The 25923-nt window shown below is 35.5% G+C and overlaps 3 protein-coding genes across 3 annotated transcripts; all 3 read left to right on the forward strand.

Moving 5' to 3' along the window:
• The first annotated feature begins 1872 nt into the window (after nucleotides 1-1872).
• Nucleotides 1873-3950, forward strand: LOC139840551 (beta-galactosidase 5-like). The gene is made up of 6 exons (XM_071830813.1): nucleotides 1873-1917; nucleotides 2934-3029; nucleotides 3118-3230; nucleotides 3330-3396; nucleotides 3478-3570; nucleotides 3933-3950. Exons 2-6 carry the CDS (start codon nucleotides 2934-2936, stop codon nucleotides 3948-3950), a joined length of 387 nt encoding a protein of 128 aa, XP_071686914.1. The 5' UTR covers nucleotides 1873-1917.
• On the forward strand, nucleotides 3524-9018 carry LOC139839371 (beta-galactosidase 3-like). The gene is made up of 13 exons (XM_071829425.1): nucleotides 3524-3570; nucleotides 4355-4498; nucleotides 4613-4701; nucleotides 4788-4893; nucleotides 4984-5071; nucleotides 5361-5479; nucleotides 5558-5719; nucleotides 5824-6005; nucleotides 6416-6635; nucleotides 6763-6873; nucleotides 6957-7273; nucleotides 7632-7968; nucleotides 8516-9018. Exons 2-13 carry the CDS (start codon nucleotides 4430-4432, stop codon nucleotides 8627-8629), a joined length of 1914 nt encoding a protein of 637 aa, XP_071685526.1. The 5' UTR covers nucleotides 3524-3570; nucleotides 4355-4429; the 3' UTR covers nucleotides 8630-9018.
• An 8036-nt stretch (nucleotides 9019-17054) lies between these two features.
• LOC139839372 (beta-galactosidase 5-like) lies at nucleotides 17055-25672 on the forward strand. The gene is made up of 17 exons (XM_071829426.1): nucleotides 17055-17213; nucleotides 18682-18777; nucleotides 18857-18969; nucleotides 19069-19135; nucleotides 19245-19337; nucleotides 19788-19931; nucleotides 20529-20617; nucleotides 20716-20821; nucleotides 20935-21022; nucleotides 21114-21232; nucleotides 21326-21487; nucleotides 21569-21750; nucleotides 23032-23251; nucleotides 23334-23444; nucleotides 24068-24384; nucleotides 24478-24814; nucleotides 25447-25672. The coding sequence occupies exons 1-17, from the start codon at nucleotides 17055-17057 to the stop codon at nucleotides 25558-25560; spliced, it is 2517 nt and encodes an 838-aa protein (XP_071685527.1). The 3' UTR covers nucleotides 25561-25672.
• Nucleotides 25673-25923: the final 251 nt, after the last annotated feature.

Genomic DNA, 25923 nt, shown 5'->3' on the forward strand with positions numbered 1-25923 from the left:
TAGACTATGACGGTAACCACTTAGCTAAATAAAGATGATTTATAACTATATCACATTAGATTACCATCCGATACAATTATATATCATACCCATTTTTAATATAAAATGGTTTTTATAAAGATAGTTGTTTATAAACGATTTGACACACCGAGTTTCAACTACAAGTTTTACTTTAATTAGATTGTGTTTGAATGAAAGTAGCTGAAGTTTGAGCTTATAGATGAAGTTTATGGGCTAGAGCTAGAGCTGAAACTTATTTTTAAAGAAGGTACCTAGAGTTTATTATTTTTTATAAGTGTTTGGTAAACTAGTTTGAGTTTATTTTCCAATAAATTATAAGCTCTAATTTTTTCATAAGTTACTATGAAAAGCTTCTTTTTTAAGAGCTTATAATTTTCATAAGCTCTACTTTTTATGTCTACCAAACGAAACTTATGACTTGAAACTTAGTAAAAGCATAAGTTCAAGCTTCTATAAACTCCCAAAAGCTCCAATAAGTTAGTGCGCCAACCACACATGAACTTTATGTTTTATGAAATGTACACATCCTCATGGTACTATATGAATCATGTTGCTCATCTAATTAACTTTAATTGAGGTATATACTACCATTAACAATTACAAAAATGTACCATTTACATTAATAGAGAAGTAGTACTCTAGAGTATCCGGGGTTTCATTGGATTGAGGGTTTAAATTTAGAGGGAGTCATCTCAAATTGTGTGTTATGGATAGTTAATTTGGGGTTTCTCCTTGGAGATTTTCTCTAGATTGTACCTTCTTGGCAAACACTCTGAATTTCATGGTGACACGTGGTCTGGATGTAATCGGTTGGGTGGCTTCTTGCCCCACCAGTGACTCCCAACATGCTGTTAAAAAACATAATATAGAAATATGAAATAATATAGCTTACACTTAAAACCTTTCTTTTTCACGTATATCCATTTTGCTTTTACTACCTCAAACTATCTAGCATTAATTTTCTTTTTATAAATTCATTAAAAATGTATGTATTAAAAAGTTGTATAGCACAAACTCCGCATATTTACTTTTCACTTAATGATCTGTCTCTTCTGTACAGTTTTTAATGATCCGTTTCTCTACAGCTCTTAATTCAATAAGTAAAATTTTTGTTTCGTTTTCATTTAATCTGGAAATTGTTCTATTTTTATTTTTATGAGACATAAATGCAGAGACATAGTCAAATAGAAACATGACTTGATACAGGAAAAAAAAAAAAAGGGTAAACAAACCCTTGATACATAAACCATTGATACATAATCTTAATCTTAATGGACTTATCAGAAAGTATTATGTAGACATTAACAAGAGAAAAAAGTTAGTACAAGAAATATATATTATATACTCTGTATTTGTTATATCTACTTTGGAAAAGGGTGAGTATGATAACATTACAAACACCGATTGAATTAAATATTTCTCCCAAAAATAGAGAAATAGAAATAGAAATCTAAAATGAAGTAAAACTCACAAAATCCTGGCTGTTTGCCTGCCATCCTGCTTCTTAGTCTTACACCACCATCAATACACAGAGTGTTTAAGTGTAAGATTACAGCAACAACACCTTGGATTCATCAAACAATACTCCAAGAATATAATCATCACTCTACATATTTACATTTAAACCCCTTCAACACTTGTTATTTTTTCTGTCATCACCACCGTTTCCACATCCCTTCATCCCCATAATAAATACCAAACATCACCATTTTACAAACAAAAGGAAAGAAAAAAACAATGGTGGTGGTGATGAAGCTTTTAAGTTTATGCATAATCTTTACATGCTTGCAAGTGATTCATTGTATTGTGACTTATGATCATAAATCTTTAATAATTAATGGTCAAAGAAGAATTCTCATTTCTGGCTCCATACATTATCCAAGAAGTACCCCTGAAGTGAGTTTTCGTTGTACTCTTTGTGTTTGTACTTGGATAAATTTAGAAATTATAATTATTTTTATGCATACTTTGCAAGATGTTAGTAATTGAAGCTATAGCAATGAGCTAATTAACTTTTGGTGACTAAAGTAATTTTCATCAACGTGCTATAAAACGGGTAAATGGGGTAATGGATGAGGTTTTTCCATCCAAAGAGGGCGCTAGTACTTTTACTTAGATGTATATATGCATTTGTAGTGGGTTATCCGTGACAGTTTTGACCCTTTTTTTGATCTTCACATGAGGATATCAAAACGCCAATCACTGGATCATCTTGTGATAATTGTCAACGGTGTGTAGCTCAGTTGGTAATGTGTCAGTTGGTAATGTGCGAGGCATTTTCCCATAAATAAGCAGGTGTTTGAACCCTACCACCTCATAGCCACAGCCGCTGAGCCATGTATACCTCACATTATGAAATTGATAGCCAATTGTGTTCCGGCCGGGGTTGCCCCTTTTATTGCTACAAAAATTCTTGTGATTTTTTTTTTTCAAAATTAAAAACTATCATTACCAAGGGCATTAAAAAAAGCACATATCAAAACAAGATACAAACACCAAGCCAGCTACCCACACAACTAAACAAAACCGAGACAACCACGAAACAAAACCTATCCCTGACAACTACCGGTCACGCCAACAAGCAACCCTAAGACAACATAAACCTAAAGAAACCAACAAAGCCGAACACAACAAGCATACTCACAAAAACAACTCGAATATATCCCATGGACATATACATGTCTACTAAGAGACTCGAACACTAACATCTTAGTTGAAGTGGCTCCTCACATACCGCTAGATTATAAGCCATCTAGTAGTTAACTTTCACATTAAACCGTCACAAGTTAAAAGTTTGTTATTTTAAGCTCAAAGTTTGAAAGTTTATTATACAAAATAACCCGTTCCACCTATGAAGTAGATGTTACATTGATGTCTTTCTGTGTTTGTGTTCTCGTCGTGGTTTGTTGCAGATGTGGGATGATTTGATGATTAAAGCAAAAAATGGGGGCTTAGATGTAATTGACACTTATGTGTTTTGGAATGTTCATGAGCCCACACCAGGGATTGTAAGTTGTCTAGACATATGTTTTATTTCATTAAATCTAGCTTGTGCTTCAATACAAATGAGTTAAATTTGTGTTTCTTGCTTTTCAGTATGATTTCAGTGGCAGATATGATCTAGTAAGGTTTATTAAGACAGTGGCAAGACATGGACTTTATGTAAATTTACGAATTGGTCCTTATGTTTGTGCTGAATGGAATTATGGGTACATTGAGTTAGATCGAATTTTTATCTGTTCCTGCAAAATTTTTGAAGTTTGACTTTTGTATGCTGAGGGTTTGACTTTTTCTCTACTTTGGTATAGGGGTTTACCTGTATGGTTAAAGTATGTTCCTGGTATCAGCTTTAGAGCAGACAATGAGCCCTTCAAGGTTTTTAAATTTTATCATTTATTTATTTTGACTAATTCTAATTTGGCCCCTGACTTTGTGGTTTATTTGACATTATTATAGGCAGCAATGCAAGGGTTTACGCGAAAAATTGTTGAGATGATGAAGGCTGAAAAGTTGTTTGAATCACAAGGTGGTCCGATCATCCTCTCGCAGGTTCTACTTTGTTTCAACTCTTTTAATCACTGTACTTTATATAACGAGGGCTAATCATAATGATATTTGTTATAAAAATGCTCAAGTTAACATGTGTTTTTGTTTCATCTAAAAACTCACACTACTAGCATATGTGTTGCTCTGTTTTCCCATTTTCATAAGATTCGTGATCGATTTAGTTAGCAGGTATCAAGAGCATGTGATCCAAGAATTAGTGTCAGTTTTTAAATGTTGACTTTTATTGTCATGTGGAGTAATTTTTAATCAAACATATGGTATGCAATCAGTAATTGGAGGAAAAACTGGTAACACACTAAGTCACTAACACTATACATTGATCTTTGGGATGCTTGCAAATGCAGGAACATATTTTAATCTAAATTAACTAACGGTTACATAGTTTATGTTTAATAATAAGGCTCCAAGAAGGTACCATTAATGTAAATTACAACCTAGAGACTGATGTTTAATTATATTATTCTTTGAGACTATTTATAAGTGTAATTCATCAAAAACAGGACAATATTTCATTGTGATGGAAAAAAAAAAAAATCTTTATACATTAAAAAACAAATTTTACATATGTTTCATTTTAAAGGTAAATAGGAAATTAGACTAGCAATTTATTTTGGAACAGTAAACATGCACACCCTTTTTGTCTACGATCGGACTCGAACTCATAAACTCAAGTTTGACGTCTTCCCTTGATACCCTAGGGCAGAAGCCCTTTTGTCCATTAGACTAACAACTTACTTTATAACATTTGGTATTTTGTATTAATTAGATTGAAAACGAGTATGGTGCACGACGGAGGTCACTTGGACCAGCAGGAAAAGCGTATGTAAATTGGGCTGCGAAAATGGCAGTTGAGCTGAATACCGGAGTCCCATGGTCTATGTGCAAGGAAGAAGATGCACCTGACCCTGTGGTCAGTTTCCTAATTAAACACTCAACATTATTTTTTTATATAAATAATTAGTCTGTCAAACAATTTTATTTATTTTTAATGTTTTACGTACAACTAAATTTGTATCGACAACAGATAAACACATGCAATGGTTTCTACTGTGACACTTTTACTCCAAACAAACCTTACAAGCCAACAATGTGGACCGAAGCTTGGAGTGGCTGGTAATGTTTTATTTATTTTTTTTAACATGCTTTACATTAATATCTAGTACACGTTATGAAATCCATATGTTTGCTGTTATATTCAGGTTTACGGAATTTGGAGCCCCAATTGAGCAGCGGCCCGTTCCTGATTTGGCATTTGCTGTAGCTCGTTTTGTACAGAAAGGTGGCTCGTTTTTTAATTACTACATGGTCAGTAAGTTTTTTAAACAACGCGGGATTCATTGCCTTAAAGTTAGTTTAAAGAATTTTGTTGAATCTATTATTTTGTATTCGTTACAGTATCATGGGGGCACAAACTTCGGACGCACTAGTGGAGGACCTTTTATCACCACGAGCTACGATTATGATGCACCTATAGATGAATATGGTGAGAAAAATAAATTTTAAGTTGCGCGTAAAATGTATGTACTTTTAGTTAAGTTCTACTACAGGAACGTACTTCGAAAATCAATATTTAAAGGAATATGTTATAAGTTTATAATCAAATAAGGGACACCGTTATTTAAACTACTATTAACGGAATCCTTATTTGTTTCTAAATTTTTAACATACCTCCTTAAATAATGATGCGAAAAGTAAGTTTCTAAATCATAAAAGTACTAAAACAACTTACATGATTTCATATACAACTAATCTCAACTTTGAACCATTTGCAGGCTTGATTAGAGAACCTAAATATGGTCATCTTACAGAGCTTCATAGGGCTATTAAGTTATGTGAACCGGCTTTTTTCTCATCGGATGCAACATATATTTCTTTAGGGCAGAGGCAAAATGTTAGTTTTTATACCCTATTTTACAATTGATTCAGTTCTATAAAACTTATACTTGATCGAATAATTTGTGTGCACCAGGCATACATATATAAAGGAAATGGACATTGTGCTGCATTTCTATCGAATTTCGAAACAAACACTGCTGTAAGAGTTGTGTTCAACAATCAGCATTATAAATTGCCACCTTGGTCCATTAGTATCCTACCCGACTGCAAAAACGTCGTGTTCAATACAGCAAAGGTACGTTAATAGAAAGTCTGTCACATAACGATTATCGCTATATATACTATTATACTATAATTGTTAAATGCAAACTAACTTTGATCTTAACATGTTTTTTTAAGGTTGTAACTCAAACTTCACGGATGCAAATGGTGCCAACGGGTTCTATTTTACAGTCATGGAAGAGTTATCATGAAGATGTATCTCTGTTAACGAACGGTGGGCAATCGTTGAGTGCTGTTGGACTTTTGGAGCAGATTAGTATCACTAGAGATACAAGTGATTATTTATGGTACTCGACTAGGTACGCATATCAGTTTTTTTTAGAGGTTTTTGTGTGTTTAGTAGTATTATATCAGAGGTGACAAATTTGATCATCGAACGGGTAGATTCAAAAATATTTTCGATAGGATCAAGCTAAATTTTTTTTTAAAAAAAAGCTTGTCGAAAATCATCCAAATGGCATTTTTAATGGATGTAGCCTTCTAAAATTGGAATAAAATACTATCTTTAATCAGGTTTAAGATACCAATTATTTATAATATAAAAAAATGAAAATTTTGGACATAAGGTGTTTCGGGTAGACTAATATGATGCGACCAATAACACAAAAGGTACCTGCTTTTTTCATTACTTGACACGCCCATTTTGACACTTCTAGTTATCTGTTTACAGTATGTAACTTTTGAAAACACTTTATTTCACATTAACCAGTATCGAAATTAATCCATTGGAGAGATTTCTTCATGGAGGGAGAAGACCAATTCTCACAGTTCATTCTAAAGGACATGGAGTTCATGTTTTTGTTAATGGAAAACGTTTTGGGTCTGCATACGGGTCGCGGGAGGACACTAGATTTACATTTATTGCACCAGTTGATCTCCGAGGTGGAACAAATAAAATTGCGTTGCTTAGTATGTCTGCCGGACTACCAGTAAGTCATTTTTGTTCATGAAGTTTGAAGTTAATGTTCATTTGGTTTGACTGAAATAGTCAAAAAGCACCTGCAATTTCTACTTTTCTTATTGCTAATTTAGTTAAGTTCTTGTTCTCCATTCAAGAATGTCGGAACACACTTCGAGTTAAGAGATACAGGGATCCTAGGACCTGTTTTGCTTGATGGACTTAACCATGGAACAGTTGACTTATCGAGGTCAACATGGACCTATAAGGTAAGTCCACAACAATACATACTACTAGTACTACTATACCTCCTCTGTTTTTGACTATTGAATGACAAATATCCTTAAAACAGGTGGGGTTGAATGGGGAAATGGTAAATCTACATTCGCCAAATGGCATCTCATCTGTTGAGTGGAGTCGTGTTTCATTACTCAACCGTTTCAGGCAACCATTGAAATGGTACAAGGCTTATTTTGATGCACCGCAAGGTAACGAGCCTCTGGCTTTAGATATGAAAAGTATGGTCAGGGGTCAAGTATGGGTCAATGGTCAAAGCATTGGAAGATATTGGACAGTCCATGCGAACGGAACGTGTGGAGTTTGCAAGTATAATGGGGCTTTCCGGCCTGGGAAATGTCATGCAGGCTGCGGCAAACCAACTCAACGATGGTAAAAAAAAAAACATAAAAAATGTATCCCTGTTGCAATCCTAAATTTGTAGTTTATAAAACCAAAGGTTGAAGTTTTGACCCATTTACTTATGGATGGGTCGAGTCAGGATATGTTTTTTTTCGGAAGTGTAATAAAAAGAATCAACTCAAGAGGAAGCGGGTACAGGGTAAAATGTACGGTATATTACTTAAACATGTTAAAACTTGATTCCTTTTATAACCTGATAGAATTATATACAATGCCAATCAACGTTGCAATAAGTAAACGGGTCAAATTTGCCCATACGGGTCAAATTATTCCATACGGGTCAAACAAGTCGAAAGTCCCACAAAACTGACATGTTTTTCTTTACTAGGTATCATGTTCCCAGATCCTGGTTAAAGCCGACCCGGAATCTATTGGTGGTATTTGAAGAAGTTGGTGGGAACGTTTCGGATATAAATTTGGTGAAAAGAACACAAGCCCATGTTTGTGCTTCAACTTTTGAACACCACCCGATGATTGAAAATTTTCAAACTGAGAGCACGGGTGAAACGACAATGCTTCACGACACTAAGGTTCACCTGCGTTGTGGACTTGGCCAATCCATATCCGCAATTAAGTTTGCAAGTTTTGGAACTCCTTTCGGTGCTTGTGGAAGTTTTCAACATGGCACTTGTCACGCGCCAAACTCCGCCGAGCTCATAGAGAAGGTATAACTTTCCTTTACAACATTCTTTATTTCTATGCTCATGCCCTTAGGCAGATCCCCTATAAACAATAACTAGTTGGACCCAAGAGCCCGCTTCGCTGGGCTAAAGGCACAAAACAAAACAAAAAAGTCCAAAATAAAAAAATAAAATTAAAATGACCGATCTGCCCTTAGGATACAGTACCATCGTCCATTGGCTAATATATATAGCAAATGTTAATGCATTGCATTAGAAGGTGACATTTTCGACCTGTTTACTTAGAAACTGGTCAAAAAATATTACTCCCTCCGTCCAATTTAAGGTGTTCACATTTCTATTTTTGGTTGTCTTATTTCAAATGTCCACCATGTATTTCAACCAATCAAAATAGATTTTAGTGGAGAGAAGATATTTTATTGGTGGAGAATAATGTCAGTAGGATTTTCTAAAACTGTATGAAAAAAGTAGGTGAACACTTATAATGGGACGGGAGTAACTAAAATGTTTCAAAATTAATTTATTCTTGCCACCTTTAGGTTACATTTTCTTACACCTTTCCTTTTAACAGACATGTGTAGGGAAGGAGAGCTGTGAGGTTATGGCTTCAAATGCTTACTTTGCAACGGATCCATGTCCGAAAGTCTTGAAGAGGTTATTAGTGGAAGCAGTTTGTTCGGGCTAACCAAACTAGGAAGATGTAGATGACAGCAGTTAAAGAACTAGGAACTATTTAGCGAAACTGCAACTACTCGTGAGCTTGAAGAAATCAAGATTTACGAGTTACAACTACGTACCTAGTCGATAGCATGTCATTCTCAAATCCGGATATTTGAGATTCAAGGAGAAAGCAATAAGAAGAAAATAGGCAGATGAATAAAGTGGTTTTTGTGTATGCCACACAAAATTGATATCTTGGTTCTAGATGTTTTTTAAGATTTAGGTATAGATAGGAGTTAGATCCGAAAGATTGGTCTTAGTTAAGAACACACCAAAATTATGTATGTTATGAACAGGGAAAGTGACAAATATTATGATAACCGGTATGTTACCTCTATGATTTGAATTTGGCATAACGTGAATTGTAATTGTAACAAGTATCCAAGATATGATACTCCTATACAAACCAATATTTATTTTCATAGTGTTTCTTTTTCATTTTGATTTTAAATAATTTTGTCTGTATTATATAATATTTGCTAAATATTATATGAATGGATTGATTTTTAAATGTGTTTTCGTTGGTATAAATTGTATCAAATTCAAATATTATATAATACGAATAAAAATATTAAAAGTCAACGTTGAATAGAATGACTTAAAATGCAAAGTTTAACAATTATTTTAGGACGGAAAGAATATCTATCTTCTATCTATTTACTCTTTTAAAAGTAAATTATATATCAAAAAAGTTCACAGAACAAAAATATTTTTGTTATTTAATTTGAAAATGGATGAGTATGATTTTTTTTTTTTTTTTTTTTGTTAAAAATACGACAAATTATATATACGCGAAGACGTTTTCAGATACAAAAACGTGGGACTGGACGAGCCCTATAAAGCTACAAATAAACAATCGATATAAATTATCTATAGCCGAACGTCCCCTGACAAACCAAGCAAACCGAAACAAACCTAGCTAAACAAGGAAACAATCTACAAAAGCCAAACCACTAGAACCGATCCCAAGAAACAACAAACATACAAGTAACCAAGGAGCGCAACAAACTAAAAAGATGATAAAAACATAAATGATGACAAAGTATGGAGCAACCTTTTTTAAGTTACCGTTGACATTACAAACACATTGTATCAAATATTTGTCTCTAAATAAATACTCTCTTCATCCCATAAAAAGTGGTGGTTGGATTATTAGTTGGATTTAAAATATGTATTATAAATGTCAGTTTTATCTTTATGTTCAAGATAAGTTTGACGGAATTTATTTAAAATATACGTAAATGATTAAAGGTTGAGTAAATTAGGAAGGTTAAGTCCTTTGGTGATCCCAAACTAATGTGTGTGTGTGTGTGCATATATATATATATATATATATATATATATATATATATATATATATATATATATATATATAATACTTTCTCCGTTCCATATTAATAGTTCACACAAAAAAAACACACATTTTAAAGACATGTCATAAAAGTACTGTATTTTCTGTTTACCTTTCAGTTTTACACCTACATTTTCTTTCTCATTTAATCTTATCAGCATATATTAAGGGCATAATAGAACTTAAGCTTTTTATTCTTTTCTATTTATGAAAGTGGACTATTAATTTGTGAAAATCCCAAAATGAAATACTGGACTATTAATATAGGACGGACGAAGGGAGTATTTACTTTGTGCAAGTTAATAAATAGTTTGAATGAGATGGACACCTTTAACGGGAGGGAGGAAGTAGAATAGAAATATACAATGGAGCCAAAGTTATAAAATCCTGGCTATTGGAAAAGACCAAACTCTGTCATTCATTCAGCAAGGATCTTTGATGTTCCAACACTCAAAGCAATAATAATAAACAAGAGAGAAAAATGTGTGAGAGAGAAAAACAAGAGAGAGAGAGAGAGAGAGAGAGAGAGAGTGAGGCAAGGCACGTCTTCGGCAGGCACGGCGGGAGTTCGAGGGAGATACAACGGTCGCTACGAGAACAACAACAATCATGGGGGGTCAAACCGAAATCGATTATCATCGTACATGTTCTACAATTTTCCCGATGACTGGAAGGTGGTAGATTTTTGGAAACTCTTCAAACAATATGGGGCGGTGAGAGACGTATATATGGCCGGAAAAAGACTTTTCAACGGCCAGAAGTTCGCATTCGTAAGGTTTGCGGATGTTAACGATGCTGACAAACTGTTGAAGAAGTTAGAATCAATCAAGGTTAACGAGGTGATGATTAAAGTTTTCAAGGCAACTGTTAGGGCTCCAAAGAAAAAAGTTCCAGCTCCTCATAATAAGATTCCAAATCAGTCTACCGGTTTTGATGCAAATCATCTTCATGATGGGCATACCTTTACTGATGTGTTAGGGAAGAGAAAGGAGACTTTAGATCTGCGTGACAAACTTAATGAAAAGAAAAGATGGGAAGAGGTCAAGAGGGATGTTCCAGATTATGGGGATGTTAAAAGAGAAAAGGTGGTGGTTATTGATGATGTTAAGAATGCAGATAGTGATGATAAATATGCAGATAATGTAGAGTTATTAAAAAATGCAGTCGTTGGGGAGGCAAGGAATAATGATATTATTCTAAACCTGGATGCTATCATGACTGCTGAAGGTTTCTCAGAAATTGAATACAAACGACTAGGTGGGTTGGGATTAATGTTTATCTTCAAAACCTTAGATGCTGCAAAATCTTTGGTGGAAGGTTTGCACCCTCTAAATAAATGGGTCCATAAAGTCGGTATGTGGGATTTCAATAATTGGCCGGAACAAAGAATGGCATGGCTCACTATTAAAGGAGTTCCACTACCATGTTGGACAGATAGAACTTTCACTTCGATTGCCGAGTGGTGGGGGGTGGTCTATTTGTTGGAAAATTGTTCGCTAACAGGAAATCAAGATCTATTGCAAGGAAAAGTTTTTGCTAAACTACATAATCCGGAACTTGTTAATGAGTCTATTAAGCTAGTCTATAGATCAAAAATATATTTTATCAATGTTAAGGAGGAAGTTAAAGAAATTGTTGAGAAAAAGCCATCAGATGTGTCTCAACAGTTCATATGTCATAAATGCAAAAATAGAAGATGTCAAGATACAGGATCATCAGAATATGACGATTCAGAGTCTATTAATTCAGATGATTTTTACAGCGAGTCAAATGGTAGTGATATTGATGGTCATGGTCCTATCAAAGATGATGACGAATATAGTCTTTACAATGATGTTCTACGGAGTGAAGAAGATGAAGGCGAAGATTCTAAAATATCGGGTGATGACATGCCGGAATTGAGAAAAAATCAACCGGTTGTAGAAGATGAGGAATCAGGCAATCTTGGGAATAGTGGCCCTAGTAATGATGAGGTGGTATGCGAGACAGCTGAGGAAAATAATGAGGTGGGGACACTTTTCAAGGAAAATACGCATGGGGGTCCCAAGGATATAAATACTGGTGCCCACGAAGACAACAATAAGCATGCTTCTGACCCTACTAATATTTCAAAAGATGCAAAAAATGATGGGAATAACGGTGCCAATGAGGAGAAAAATACTAATGGGCCAAGGAAAAATAATGGGCCAAGTAATAAAGGGGAAGAGGATAGTCATGGGCCTAATAAAATATGTAGCTCTAATGGGTCTTCAAAAGTTGGGTCAGATGAATTTATTGGAGATACTAATGATGGGCTGGGGTCGGGTAACAAAGCTGATGGACTTCCAAAAGCTGGGTTTAGTGCTAATGGGGTTTCAAAGGCTGATGTACATGTGTCTCAGAATTCTGATAACTCACAAGAAAACGTAGAAAGGGTTAGGCACCGAAAAAGAAAAGATAAACCAACCAAAAGAAAAGATAAATCATCCAAATCATCCAGGTCAATTCCTATCTCCTCTTTTTCTAACCACTGTTCAGAAAGCATTGACGATTTCTCGACAAGCTTGAGTGACAAAGCTGATTCCAAAGTCTCGAACAAAAAATCGATCGACATATCATATTGCAGTGATTGCTATTTAGTTGCAATGACTAATCAGAAGGCTGCAAATAGAATTCAACATTTCAAAACCATAGGTCGATGTGGAACCAATTGTGGTAAGTCATACAAATGCAAAACATGTGGGAAGAGATCTAAGGTGAAGAGTAAGAAAGGCAGTGATATCCAAAACTTTAATGAGGTTCCAATTAGATCCGTTAATAGTGATGAGATACGTAAATATGGCGAACAAATTGGATTGAGGTGGTCCACCTCTATCCCAATGTAAGTCATGTTTTGTTCCATATCGTCTCCCTTTGTTATTTTATGAAGATTCTTTCACTTAACATTCGTGGTTTTGCGGTTAAGGGCAAGTTTGGGTGGGTGCGTAGTATTTGTATTAAAGAAAGACCATGTATAGCAGTATTTCAAGAAACCAAGAGTAAATGTGTTTCGGATAAATGGGTAAATGCCTTGTGGGGGGACACAAATTTTGGGTTCATTCAAAAGGAGGCCATAGGAAAATCGGGGGGTTTATTAGTCATTTGGGATAAAGGTTCCTTTGAAGATATTGAGGCAACGGGCGGTGATTATTTTTTAGCTTTAAGAGGCAAATGGAAGAAGTCGGGTGAAGAGTCTATTGTTGTCAATGTGTATGGGCTACATAGTGATCATAAGAAAAAATTGATGTGGGATTCATTAGATAGGCTTATTAATAGTACTGACTCAAGTTGGTTGTTGTGTGGTGATTTTAATGAGGTTAGAAATAGTTCGGATAGGTTAAATTCTCAATTCCACCAATGTAGAGCCGATAGATTCAATGAGTTTATATATAGGAACAAATTGATTGAGATCCCGATTAGTGGTCGGAAATTTACGCGTATTAGTGATGATGGGGTAAAATTTAGTAAACTTGATAGGTTTTTGGTCTCGGATAGATTCATTAGTTTGTGGGATGACCTTTCTATTATTACTTTAGACCGTAATCTCTCGGATCATTGTCCATTAATTCTTCGTGATAAACTTATTGATTATGGTCCAAAGCCTTTTAAAGTTTTCGATGAATGGTTCAATTATGTGGATGTTGATAAGGTAATCATTGAGGCGTGGAAACAACCGGTTAAAGGTGTGAAAAAAGATTGTATTTTTAGAGATCGTTTAAAAAATGTAAAAGCGGCTCTAAAAACATGGAACTATACTATGTTTGGGGGTCTTGACAAAGAAATCAACAATCTTAAAAAAGAAGCAACAGATTGGGAAATTAAGGCGGAAACACATCCGCTTAATGACTCGGAACGTGCTACATGGTTAGATTGTCGACGTCGTTGGGCCGAAAAGGAAAACATCAAAACAAATATGTTGAAACAAAAGGCAAGAATTAGATGGACGCTTGAGGGCGATGAGAACTCGAAATTTTTTCACGCTACGATACGAAGGAAATATAATAAGAATAATTTTCATGGCATTTTCATTGATGGGGTTTGGTCGGAAGACCCGATAAAAGTTAAAGACGCCATCTTTTCTCACTTCCAGACATTATTTTACAAAGATACAAGTCGCAGGCCAAAATTAACGGGCCGTGTCCCTGTTCAGTCTGGTTCAAACAGTCCATCTGGCCTTTCAGCTCAACGGGCCGCTCAGGCTACTGTCTGTTCTGGCCCACGTACTGTCTGTTCTGGCCCAAGTGATCACATAACTGGGCCTGCCACTGGTCTAGATGCCGGGCCGATACATTCTATATCCAATGAACCTGGCTGCTTTAATATTACCGAAAATGAAGCAGCTGACTTAGAAAAAAGATTTAGTGAGGAAGAAATATGGGGTGCGATTAAAGAATGTGCTAGTAATAAAGCGCCCGGCCCAGATGGCTTTAATTTGAGTTTTTTTAAGAAATTTTGGGCAATCATCCGTGAAGACTTGGTTGATGCGATCAATGGTTTTTGGGAAGAAGGGTCAATTTCCCCGGGTTGCAACGCGTCTTTTATCACTCTTATCCCAAAAAAGCAAGATCCCTCGTGTTTTAATGAATATAGGCCTATTAGCTTGATCGGAAGCTATTATAAGATCATTTCCAAATTGTTATCTATTCGTATTAGGAAGGTGATTCCTCATCTTATCGGCTTCGAACAAAGCGCGTTCATAAAAGGGCGAAACATTATTGATGGTATTCTAATTGCCAATGAATCCCTTAATTTTCTAAAGAATAGTAACTCGCGAAGCATGATTTTTAAAGTTGATTTCGAGAAAGCCTTTGATAGTCTTCATTGGGATTTCCTAGATGATATGATGGGTTTTATGGGATTTGGGATAAAATGGAGGAGGTGGATTGCATCGTGCCTTAATTCGGCCTCCATTTCCGTTTTAGTTAATGGCTCTCCAACAAAAGAATTCAAGCTTGGGAAAGGAGTTCGGCAAGGCGATCCTTTATCGCCTTTCCTTTTTATTATCGCGGCGGAGGGTCTTAACCTTCTTACTAAATCGGCGATTTCGAATAATCTTTTCAATGGGGTTGAAATCGGCAATGATAAAATTAATATCTCCCACCTCCAATATGCGGATGATACGATTTTTTTCGGTACTTGGAGTTTAGACAATATTGAAAACTTAATGAAACTTTTAAAATGCTTTGAATTGTGTTCCGGATTGAAGGTAAATTATAATAAAAGTAACCTCTTTGGAGTCGGGGTTGATAAATGTGAAATTGATGAGATGGCTAAATTGTTTGGTTGCAAGATTGGAACTTTTCCATTCACATATCTCGGGTTACCAATTGGAGCAAAAATGAATAAATCGTCGAGTTGGAAACCAATTATTGAAAACTTTGAAAAGCGATTGTCGGATTGGAAGGCACGTGCGATGTCATTCGGTGGACGTTTAACTCTCGTGACTTCGGTTCTAAATAGCTTGTCGTTGTATTACTTTTCGCTCTTCAGTGCCCCGCCTAGCGTGCTTAAAAAATTAGAGTGTGTGAGACGTAAATTTTTTTGGGGAGGGGCGGGTGACGAGTCAAAAATCTTGTGGGTCAAATGGGATGATGTCATACGCCCTTGGGCGGATGGCGGACTAAACATCGGTTCTCTTAATTGTAAAAATCTTGCACTAATCGGCAAGTGGTGGTGGAGGTTTAAAACCGAAACTACCTCCTTGTGGGTTAGTGTTATTAAAAGCATTTATGGGAATTCGGGGCGACTTACTAAGGGTGGGGATATTTCTTTTTCATGCTCTAACTCTACTTGGAGCAATATTGTCAAAACAGGTCTCGATATTGACAAGCTAGGTGTCGACTTCTCTTCTTCTTTCACAAAAGTGATTGGTGATGGTAAGGCTACTAAATTTTGGGATGACGAATGGTTCAATGATAAAGCGTTCAAGATGTTGTTCAAGAGGCTCACAAGGCTAGATGTGGATCCTTTAGCTACTGTAGAAGATCGTATACAATGGGATGGACAGAATTGGGTTCCAAGATGGTGCTGGCTTCGTGATCCAGGTGGAAGAACTCGGACTGAATTGCTGAATTTGGAGCAGGTCATTGCGAACGTTAAATTACATCCGGGAAAAAATGATACATGGTCATGGAAGTTAAGCTCAAGTGGTACTTTCTCAACTCAAAAGTTAACATACATTATCATGTCTCATTGCTTTCCTCCTAGTGCAAATAATGTATCAACTCAAAAAAACAATTTGATCCCAAAAAAAGTGGGGGTCTTCGTTTGGAGGGCAAAGCGGAAGAGGTTGCCCGTGCTTGTCGAACTTGACAAGCGGGGTGTCGACCTCAATTCCGTTCGTTGTCCTCTTTGCGATGACACCTTGGAGTCGGTTGAGCATACATTATTTTCATGTGTTCATGCAAAAGTTGTTTGGGAAAAGGTCTACAATTGGTGGGGTAACTTGACTTCACTTGGTGGTTTCGATGATGCATTTGATGGGAAATTCCATACACAAGCTTCAATTTTGGGTGCGAAAATTTGGCAAGCGGTACAATGGACAACCGGGTATTTAATTTGGAAGAATAGAAACCAAAAGGTGTTCAAAAACTCGTCTTGGTCTCCTCCGATGCACTAAACGAAATTCAGGTCAAGAGCTACGATTGGGTCGCGAAGCGGTGCAAATCTAAAAAAATTGAGTGGCATGATTGGTTAAATAATCCAATATCGGTCATACTGTAATTTATTTGCGATTTGTTTAGATGTAGCATAAGATTCTAGCTCGGTATTTTAGGTTGCATCTTTGCGAACTTTTTGTAATACTCTTATTATGTGATTGAATGAATATATATATTGCCTTTCAAAAAAAAAAATCCTGGCTATTGTAAGATTTCAGCACCACCGGTTCAACACTTGTACTTAATATAAAAACCCCTTCTACACTTTGTAATCTTTTTCTGTCATCACCACCGCTTCCACCACTCTTCATACCCATAAATACCAAACACCACCATTACAAAATAAAAGGAAGGAAAAAAAAATGGTGGTGATCATAAAGCTTTTAAGTTTATGCATAATCGTTACATGCTTGCAAGTGATTCATTGTAGTGTGACTTATGATCACAAGTCTTTAATTATTAATGGTCAAAGAAAAATTCTCATTTCTGGGTCCATACATTATCCAAGAAGTAACCCTGAAGTAAGTTTTAATTTGTGTTTATATATTTGGATTAATTTATAAAATATTTTCAAGCATATTTTGCAAGATGTTAGTAAATATGGTGCAATGTGGAGTAGTAATTGAACTTATTGCAATGAGCTAGTTAATATAGCGAAATCCTCACAAGATGTCATAGTGTTGACATCCCAATATTCTCTGTTATAAAACGAGTTATAAATATCCCTTTCTTGAATCGCGAAACACTTTCCTAATTAATTAAGTATTTCTACCCTTACAAGCCTCTGGTTACATGAAATCTTAATTGGGATAAAACAAGAATACAGTTTGATTGTAGGCAAGAACAATTCAAACAAGAGTATTAGTGAGAATTATCTTAATTGGATAAGACAATAGCACAGTTTGATTGTAGGCAAGAACAAATCAAACAATAGTAATAATATTAGTGAGAATGTGGTAATGTTTCTGTATGTGTTATTATGAAAGCTTAATTTGTTTTCCTGGAAAGAAAACAATATAATTTAGGTGAAACGAAAGGGTACAACACTTCGTTTTAGCGGGAAAATCGGTTGACGAAAACTCACCTTTTGCCGGGAAAAAACGTGTTTAGTAATATACCGTTTGGATTAGGTCAACTCTTACGAGCGTGTACTCCACACTCTCCTAACCCGTTGTTAAGTATAACTTGATTACCCATGCTTTTTGGTAAATCACAATTAACTAGAATAATTGTTAGATGACACAACAATCACCAAAATTCTCATAGGTCTCACTTCAACTTCATTATCAGCACGTCTTTGATAGTAGGAAAGGGTCGAAACAGTTATGGAATAATTTGATTAGGCTGCGTATATTTGAGTCAAAACACTCGTCGTCCCCGAATAATCTGAACAACGAAAACCTTATCTAAATAGTTAATTATTGACTATATCAATGTTGATGTACTATTATTAGGTAATAACCATATACCATATATTAGCTTGCTCCCTAAACTTTAGTTATCAGGTAGGACACATCAGAATTTTTACAATTTTCAGTAAATTTTCACGTTAAATGGTCACAAGTTAAAAGTTTGTTACATCAAACTGTAAGTTTGAAAGTTTGTTATACACAATAACCGTTCCAACTATGAAGTGCATCACCAGATGTTACGTAGATGACTTTTGGATAGCGTTAATTGCATTCCGTACAATAAGCCTTTGTAAGACCATTTTGTGACATATGCTACTCGTTTAGTAGTACTAAATTTGGCTCTTATTACTTAAGTTTTTTGGCAAATGGCGCACGTAGCTCAGTTGGTAGTGGGTGGGGGCATTTTACCACAAATCAGTGTTCGAACCCTTCCACCCCACAACCACTAAGTGAGCCAGGTATGCCCCACATTATGGTAAATGTCATCCGATTGTAGGCCATCGGGGTTGCATATTATCAACTTTTTGTCACAAAATATTTTTTTCTGTGTTCGTGTTCTCGATGTGGGTTTTTGCAGATGTGGGGTGATTTAATGATTAAAGCAAAAACTGGGGGCTTAGATGTTATCGACACTTACGTGTTTTGGAACGTTCATGAGCCTTCACCCGGGATTGTAAGTTTTCTAAACATATATTTCTTCATTAAAGCTAGCTTGTTATTTAATGGTCAACTATGTGTTTCTTCATTTTCAGTATGATTTTAGTGGAAGATATGATATAGTAAGGTTTGTTAAGACAGCGGCAAGACATGGACTTTACGTAAATTTACGTATGGGGCCTTATGTTTGTGCTGAATGGAATTATGGGTCCGTTGAGTTAGATCCAATTTTCATATGTTCTTGCAATTTATCTGATGTTTGACTTTTGTATGGTGACGCTTTGACTTTTTCTTTACTGCGGTATAGGGGTTTTCCTGTATGGTTAAAGTATGTTCCTGGTATCAGCTTTAGAACAGACAATGAGCCCTTCAAGGTTTTTATTTTATCATCATTTATTTGTTATTTTATAGAGGAAATTTGTTTTTGCAGGATGACTAATTTAAAATTGTCCCTGACTTTGTTGTTTATTTGATGTTTAATAGGCAGCTATGCAAGGTTTTATACGAAAAATTGTTGAGATGATGAAGGCTGAAAAGTTGTATGAACCACAAGGTGGTCCAATCATCCTCTCACAGGTTCGATCATTGTATATGGTTTTGCATCACAGTATTTAACCGCATTTATTGAAAAGTTACCGAGAAACGTTCAGTTTCACTTTGTAAAATGAGGGCGCTATCGTAGAGACATACATTATGAAGATGTTCATATTATCTCGTGTTTTTGTAAAACAGAGTACTCACTACTAGCATAACTGCATAAGTGTTGCTTCAATTTCCTATTTTAATTAGATTTGTGATTGTAACAACCAGTATCACGTTGTGTGAGTCGCTTATAAGCTAAAAGTAGTGGCTAATTAGTACCTTTCACACTAATTTTATACTTTACTAATATAATTAGTTGCGATTGATTATAAGTTTAATAAATTTTTCACCACAATCGGGACAATATTACATTGTAAATAAAGGTGAGTTAGATTTCCAACCTGCTACTTTATTATATATTCCATTTGTATTTGTATGTGTTAGATTGAAAACGAGTATGGATTCAAACGGAAGTCATTTGGACCAGCAGAAAAAGCGTACATAAATTGGGCAGCGAAAATGGCAGTTGAGCTGAATACCGGAGTGCCATGGTCTATGAGCAAGGAAGAAACTGCACCTGACCCTGTGGTCAGTTTTTAAATACTCAACATTTTTTATAATAAATTAAATTAATTAGTCTGTAAAATGTGATAACAGAAAATATTATGTTACAATACGAAACTAAATATTGTACCGTCCCATATGTGAGTTCTTTATAGCCTTAAGCTTATAATTGTGAAGAATTAATACTATATTATATCATGGTTTTATTTGAAAACATGAAGACATCTAACTAGTCCAATGCTTTAGCTTTGAGGGACGTTTATGTTAGTATCATATCCATAGCCTCTCGAGGTGTGACGGACACATGACTCGTGCATCTCCTGACGACCACACGGGTCGTGTATGTCTTTGGGTATGAATGAGTATTGATTATGTTTCGACATGAGGACATCAGAAGTTCAAGTGAAGCTTTAAGGTTAAATTAATGGCTAAATAATATCATCTACCATGGCATAACCAGAACGACTCATTCTATCTGTTTTATTATGTTATTAATATTTGTTTACATTTACATAGCTGCTTAACTCGTTACGGATAAAACATAACTTTTACAAATCTAGTCATATGTAAATGGTTCATGAAATTATTTCATGTATGTTTTACGTCATGTATTGGCAACAGATAAACACTTGCAATGGCGTATACTGCGACTATTTTACCCCAAACAAACCTTACAAACCTACAATGTGGAGTGAAGCTTGGACTGGCTGGTAATTAAGCTTTTATTTATCCTTTAACAAGCTTAATTAACATCAACTTCTAATAATCATGTTATGAAATCCACATCTTTTCAATCTGTGATATTCAGGTTTACAGAATTAGGACTCCCAATTGATCAGCGACCCGTTCGTGATTTAGCATTTGCTGTAGCTCGTTTCGTACAGAAAGGTGGCTCATTTTTCAATTACTACATGGTCAGTAAGTTAGTTTCTTAATAACATACAAACAATTCATTAATTGCTTTATATAAAGCTAGTTTATATTTACTTAATTTTGTTGAATCTATCTTTTTCGGTTGGTGATCAAGTACCATGGTGGAACCAATTTCGGACGCACTGGTGGAGGCCCTTTTATCAGCACGAGCTATGACTATGATGCACCTATAGATGAATACGGTGAGCTGAGTAAACTGAATTCTAAGTTAGTTGTACATAATAATATGAACTTACATGATTACTACTAATCTCAACTTTGAACCATTTGCAGGCTTGATTAGAGAACCTAAATACGGTCATCTGACAGAGCTTCATAGGGCTATTAAGTTATGTGAACCGGCTCTTTTCTCATCGGACGCAAAATATATTTCTCTAGGGAAAATGCAAAATGTTAGTTTGTTAGTTATAAAACATTTTACGATTGTTTTGTTTCCTTGTTATTAAACTACCTTTTCTCGATCTGATTAATTTGTTCAAATTCAGGCATACGTGTATGAAGGAAATGGATATTGTGCCGCATTCCTTTCGAATTTTGAAACAAATATTGCTGTAAGAGTTATGTTCAACAATCGGCATTATAAATTGCCACCTTGGTCCATTAGCATCCTACCCGACTGCAAAAATGTCGTTTTCAATACTGCAGAGGTGGTTATCGCTCATTTAGTAACGAATAATGGCAATATTGTTAAATGTATACTCACTTTGATATTAACGTGTTTTTTTAAGGTTGTAACTCAAACTTCACGAATGCAAATGGTACCATCTGGTTCTAGTTTAAGTTCATGGAAGAGTTACCATGAAGATGTCTCCATGTTAACAAATGGTGGGCAATCGTTGACTGCTGTTGGACTTTTGGAGCAGATTAGTATCACTAGAGATGCAACTGATTATTTGTGGTACTCGACTAGGTACGCCAATAAGCTTTTCAAGAGGTATTTTGTCTGTTTAGTAGTATCATGTCACAATTTTGATCCATCGAACGGGTTGTTTCAGTTTATATAATATTTCTGAAGGGTCAAGCTAGCAAGTAAATTTATAACAAAAAAAAAAAGCTTGTCGAAAGGACATTCAAAAGGAATTTCTTTTAATGGATGTATTTGATATGAAACCGATCAACATCATGATTGTTAGGTGCACGAGTCGGCGGCACACCGGTGGGTGTTCAAATTTGTAATGCCTAAATCAACTACCAACAATAAACCTAGGGTTTATAGTGTTAAGTATGATCTATGGTCATTCTTTAAAGTTGACTGAATTGAAACAAATGCTTGTCAGTGAACTAACTTGTGAGGGTTCGATAAATAGTTGGGGGTTTGGGTTATGTAATTTCTTTTGCATATAAGTAAACTATGTAAGTAAACTAAAGTAGACTGAGATAAAGCGTGTAAGCAGTTACGATAGTGTTGGTGCTAATGGACCTTAGAACAAAGGTTTTAACTCGAGGCGGAATTCAATAGACCAAGTATTAATAGGATAAACTTTAACTTTTGGGATCGAGTAATCAAACCTACAAGAGATTAGAGCGATTCCTAGAGTTGTTATTCGTGTTGGGTGTGATTGGAAACGAAAAATAAAGATTCTATACGGCTAGGGTTTGTGCAAAGTGTGTAACATTAGAATGAAACCCGTAACCCATACATATGTATACACTGTCAGGTCTCTGTCAATGTCGTGTGATTGACTTGTCTGACGAAGTCTTACACCGACCTAACTCTGTCATGCAACAGAGTCTTTCTATCGTGCGACACGAATAGACTGTCATGCAATAGTCAGGTCAGTTTAACTTTGGATTCAACATTTAACGAACTAGTTTTCGTAAACAATAAACAAACAATATCCAAAGTCCAATATTTGGTTACAATAATGTTCATGACCAAATGATTGAAATATACAAGAATACTCGATACGAACTAGGGACTTACACGTTATGCACTACCAGATAGTATAGTGTATCTGTTTTGATTTCATCAGCTAAACAGCGAGATTATGTGTGAAAAAGTGTAGAAAAGTGAGCTTTAAGACACCAATTATTAATAAAAAATGAAAATTCTGGACAAAGCGTTTTGGGTCAACTAACATAACACACAAGGTATCTTCTTTTCCCATTACTTGGTCAGCCCATTTTGACACTCTTTAATAAATAGTATACACTATGTAACATGTGAAAATGCTTTATTTCCATTAACCAGTATCGAGATTAATCCATGGGAGAGAATTCTTCATGGAGGGAGAAGACCGACTCTCACTATTCATTCTAAAGGACATGGAGTTCATGTTTTCGTGAACGGAAAACGTTATGGGTCTGCATATGGAACACGTCAAGACACTAAATTTACATTTAGTGCACCGGTTGATCTTCAAGGTGGAACGAATAAAATTGTGTTACTTAGTATGTCTGCCGGACTTCCGGTAAGTTTTTTCTTGTCAAAATGCACCAGCATTTCTACCTTTAATGTTTCTAATGTGGTTAAGTTATTGTTCTCCATTCAAGAACATTGGACCACAGTTTGAGTTAAGAGATACAGGAATCCTAGGACATGTTTTGCTTGATGGGCTTGACCATGGAGCAGTTGACTTATCGATGTCAACATGGACCTATAAGGTAAGTCCACAACCGAAATTTTGTAACGCTGCATACAACTACTAACCTTCAAGCTCAGCGGTCGAGGCCTTGAAATCTTTGCAAGGGTCTCATGTTCAACTTTTGGGGTGGCAAGGGTTTGGAAACAGTCACAGGATAATACGGTTAGGTCTCATACATCAGATTAAAAATGCTCACCTTCTCTGGTAAACTGAACGGGGAAAACCTTATACATACATACTTCAATGCGTTATGCAGGTGAGCATCCGAACAGGGTGTGTTTGTTTACCTGATCATTGAATGGTTTAGCATTGAATGTCATCATCCAATGCGTTTGTTTTTCATCTTTGAATGACGTTGAATGATGTTTATCTTTAACTATTAGACACTTAAATATTCTATATATAATATGCTCCTAAAATTATATAAATAACAGCTATCAAACAACTCTATTTAACATTTTGAAATGTTAATAACGCTAGTTTAAATTCATTCATAATTAAGTTCATTCAGAACCTTTAAATCATTCGAATTGTTAAACAGTTGGCACTTAGTCATTATCTTTTATCGAATGCACACTTATACATACAACTACTAATCCTCCTATGTTATTGACTATTGATTGAAATATATCCTTCAAATAGGTGGGGTTGAATGGGGAAACGATGAATTTACATTCTCCAAATGGCATATCATCTGTTGAGTGGAGTCGAGTTTCATTAGTCAACGGTGTTAGGCAACCATTGAAATGGTATAAGGCTTATTTTGATGCACCTCAAGGTAACGAGCCTCTGGCTTTAGATATGAAAAGTATGGTCAGGGGTCAAGTATGGGTCAATGGTCAAAGCATTGGAAGGTATTGGACAATCAATGCAAATGGGACATGTGGAGTTTGTAGGTACACCGGGGCTTTCCGGCCCGGGAAATGTTACGCAGGCTGTGGTGAACCAACTCAAAGATGGTAAAAAAACATAAAATTGTATCCATATATAGAATCCTAAATTTATAGTTCATAAAAATATGTACTAGTATCTAATATTTTTGTCTTTACTAGGTATCATGTTCCACGATCCTGGTTGAAGCCTACCCGAAATCTGTTGGTGGTATTTGAAGAAGTTGGTGGGAATGTATTAAGCATAAATTTGGTGAAAAGAACACACACCCTAATTTGTGCTTCTACGTTTGAACATCACCCGATGATTGACAATTTTCAAACCGAGAGCACAGGTGAAATGACCATGCTTCACGACACTAAGGTTCACTTGCGTTGTGGACTTGGACAGTCCATATCCGCAATCAAGTTTGCAAGTTTCGGGACTCCTTTTGGTGGTTGCGGAAGTTTTCAACATGGCACTTGTCATGCGCCAAACTCTGCTGAGCTCATAGAGAAGGTACAATCTACCTTTACACCATTCTTAATTTCTATGCTCAATATTAGTGGCGGATCTAGAAATTTATTTCGAGGGTGCAAATTGTTAAATATTTTCAAAAACAAGTAAATGTGGGCAAAAAGTCGACTTCTAACATATAAATACACTAAACGTCGAACTTAAACACATAAATACACCGAAAAAAGATTTGGGTCATTGGGGGTGGTCGACCCTGCCTCCCTGGTTGACCCTTAATAGATATGCCCCTGCTCAATATCGATATCCCTTATAAAGAATGTTAATGCAATGCATTAGAGGTGACAATTTCGACCCATTTACTTATACATGGGTCAATTGGGGTTGTGTCTTGTCTCAACCTTGTCACATAAAAGAATCTAGCTAATAAAAATGGGTCACATAAATATAAATTACCTTTATTCAAACATTTATATTTGTTCACACTTTTAATGGTATTGATATAGTAATTGTAATTATATTCAACACGATCAACTTTTTGAAGATTTGAAAAATAAGTCTTTGTTGGTCAAACGGACCGTTTCAACTTACTAAAAGATTTTTTGTTTCGACTAGTGACCCAACCCACCTTTTGTCACATTTATGTTGTATTTTCTTACACGTTTCTAGTTCAACAGACATGTTTAGGTAAGGAGAGTTGTGAGGTTATGGCCTCAAATTCATACTTTGCAACAGATCCGTGTCCGAATGTCTTAAAGAGGTTATTAGTGGAAGCCGTTTGTTCGGGCTAATCAAACTAGGAAGATTCAGATGACCATGGGGTTGAAGAAACTTGGAACTATTTAGCGAATCTGCAACGACTATCGAGCTTGAAGAAATCATGATTTAGTCACAACTACATAGTAGATAGCATCTCATGTTAAAATCTAGAAATTAAAGTTTGTAAGAACAATAAGAAGAAATAGACGGATGACTTAATAAAGTGGTTTTTGTGTATACTAGTAGAGTGACAAATAAATGTACATGATATGCCACACAGAATTGAAATTTTTTGCTCTAGATGTTAAGTAAGATATATATGACATATAGATATAGAAGTTAGATCCGATAGATTGGTCTAAGATATGAACACACCAAAAAGACGTATTTTATGA

The sequence above is a fragment of the Rutidosis leptorrhynchoides genome, chromosome 4, assembly GCF_046630445.1.
Source record: "Rutidosis leptorrhynchoides isolate AG116_Rl617_1_P2 chromosome 4, CSIRO_AGI_Rlap_v1, whole genome shotgun sequence".
Lineage (NCBI taxonomy): Eukaryota > Viridiplantae > Streptophyta > Magnoliopsida > Asterales > Asteraceae > Rutidosis > Rutidosis leptorrhynchoides.

Excerpts from the sequence above, each read along its gene's own strand:
- LOC139839372 (XM_071829426.1), top strand. The coding sequence starts at position 17,055 with ATGGTGGTGATCATAAAGCTTTTAAGTTTATGCATAATCGTTACATGC. Across the intron at positions 17,214-18,681 it reads ATCCAAGAAGTAACCCTGAA|ATGTGGGGTGATTTAATGAT; the intron begins GTAAGTTTTAAT and ends GGGTTTTTGCAG. Across the intron at positions 24,815-25,446 it reads CTGCTGAGCTCATAGAGAAG|ACATGTTTAGGTAAGGAGAG; the intron begins GTACAATCTACC and ends CTAGTTCAACAG.
- LOC139840551 (XM_071830813.1), top strand. The coding sequence starts at position 2,934 with ATGTGGGATGATTTGATGATTAAAGCAAAAAATGGGGGCTTAGATGTA. Across the intron at positions 3,030-3,117 it reads ATGAGCCCACACCAGGGATT|TATGATTTCAGTGGCAGATA; the intron begins GTAAGTTGTCTA and ends CTTGCTTTTCAG. Across the intron at positions 3,397-3,477 it reads CAGACAATGAGCCCTTCAAG|GCAGCAATGCAAGGGTTTAC; the intron begins GTTTTTAAATTT and ends ACATTATTATAG.
- LOC139839371 (XM_071829425.1), top strand. The coding sequence starts at position 4,430 with ATGGCAGTTGAGCTGAATACCGGAGTCCCATGGTCTATGTGCAAGGAA. Across the intron at positions 4,894-4,983 it reads CGTTTTTTAATTACTACATG|TATCATGGGGGCACAAACTT; the intron begins GTCAGTAAGTTT and ends TATTCGTTACAG. Across the intron at positions 6,874-6,956 it reads GGTCAACATGGACCTATAAG|GTGGGGTTGAATGGGGAAAT; the intron begins GTAAGTCCACAA and ends TCCTTAAAACAG.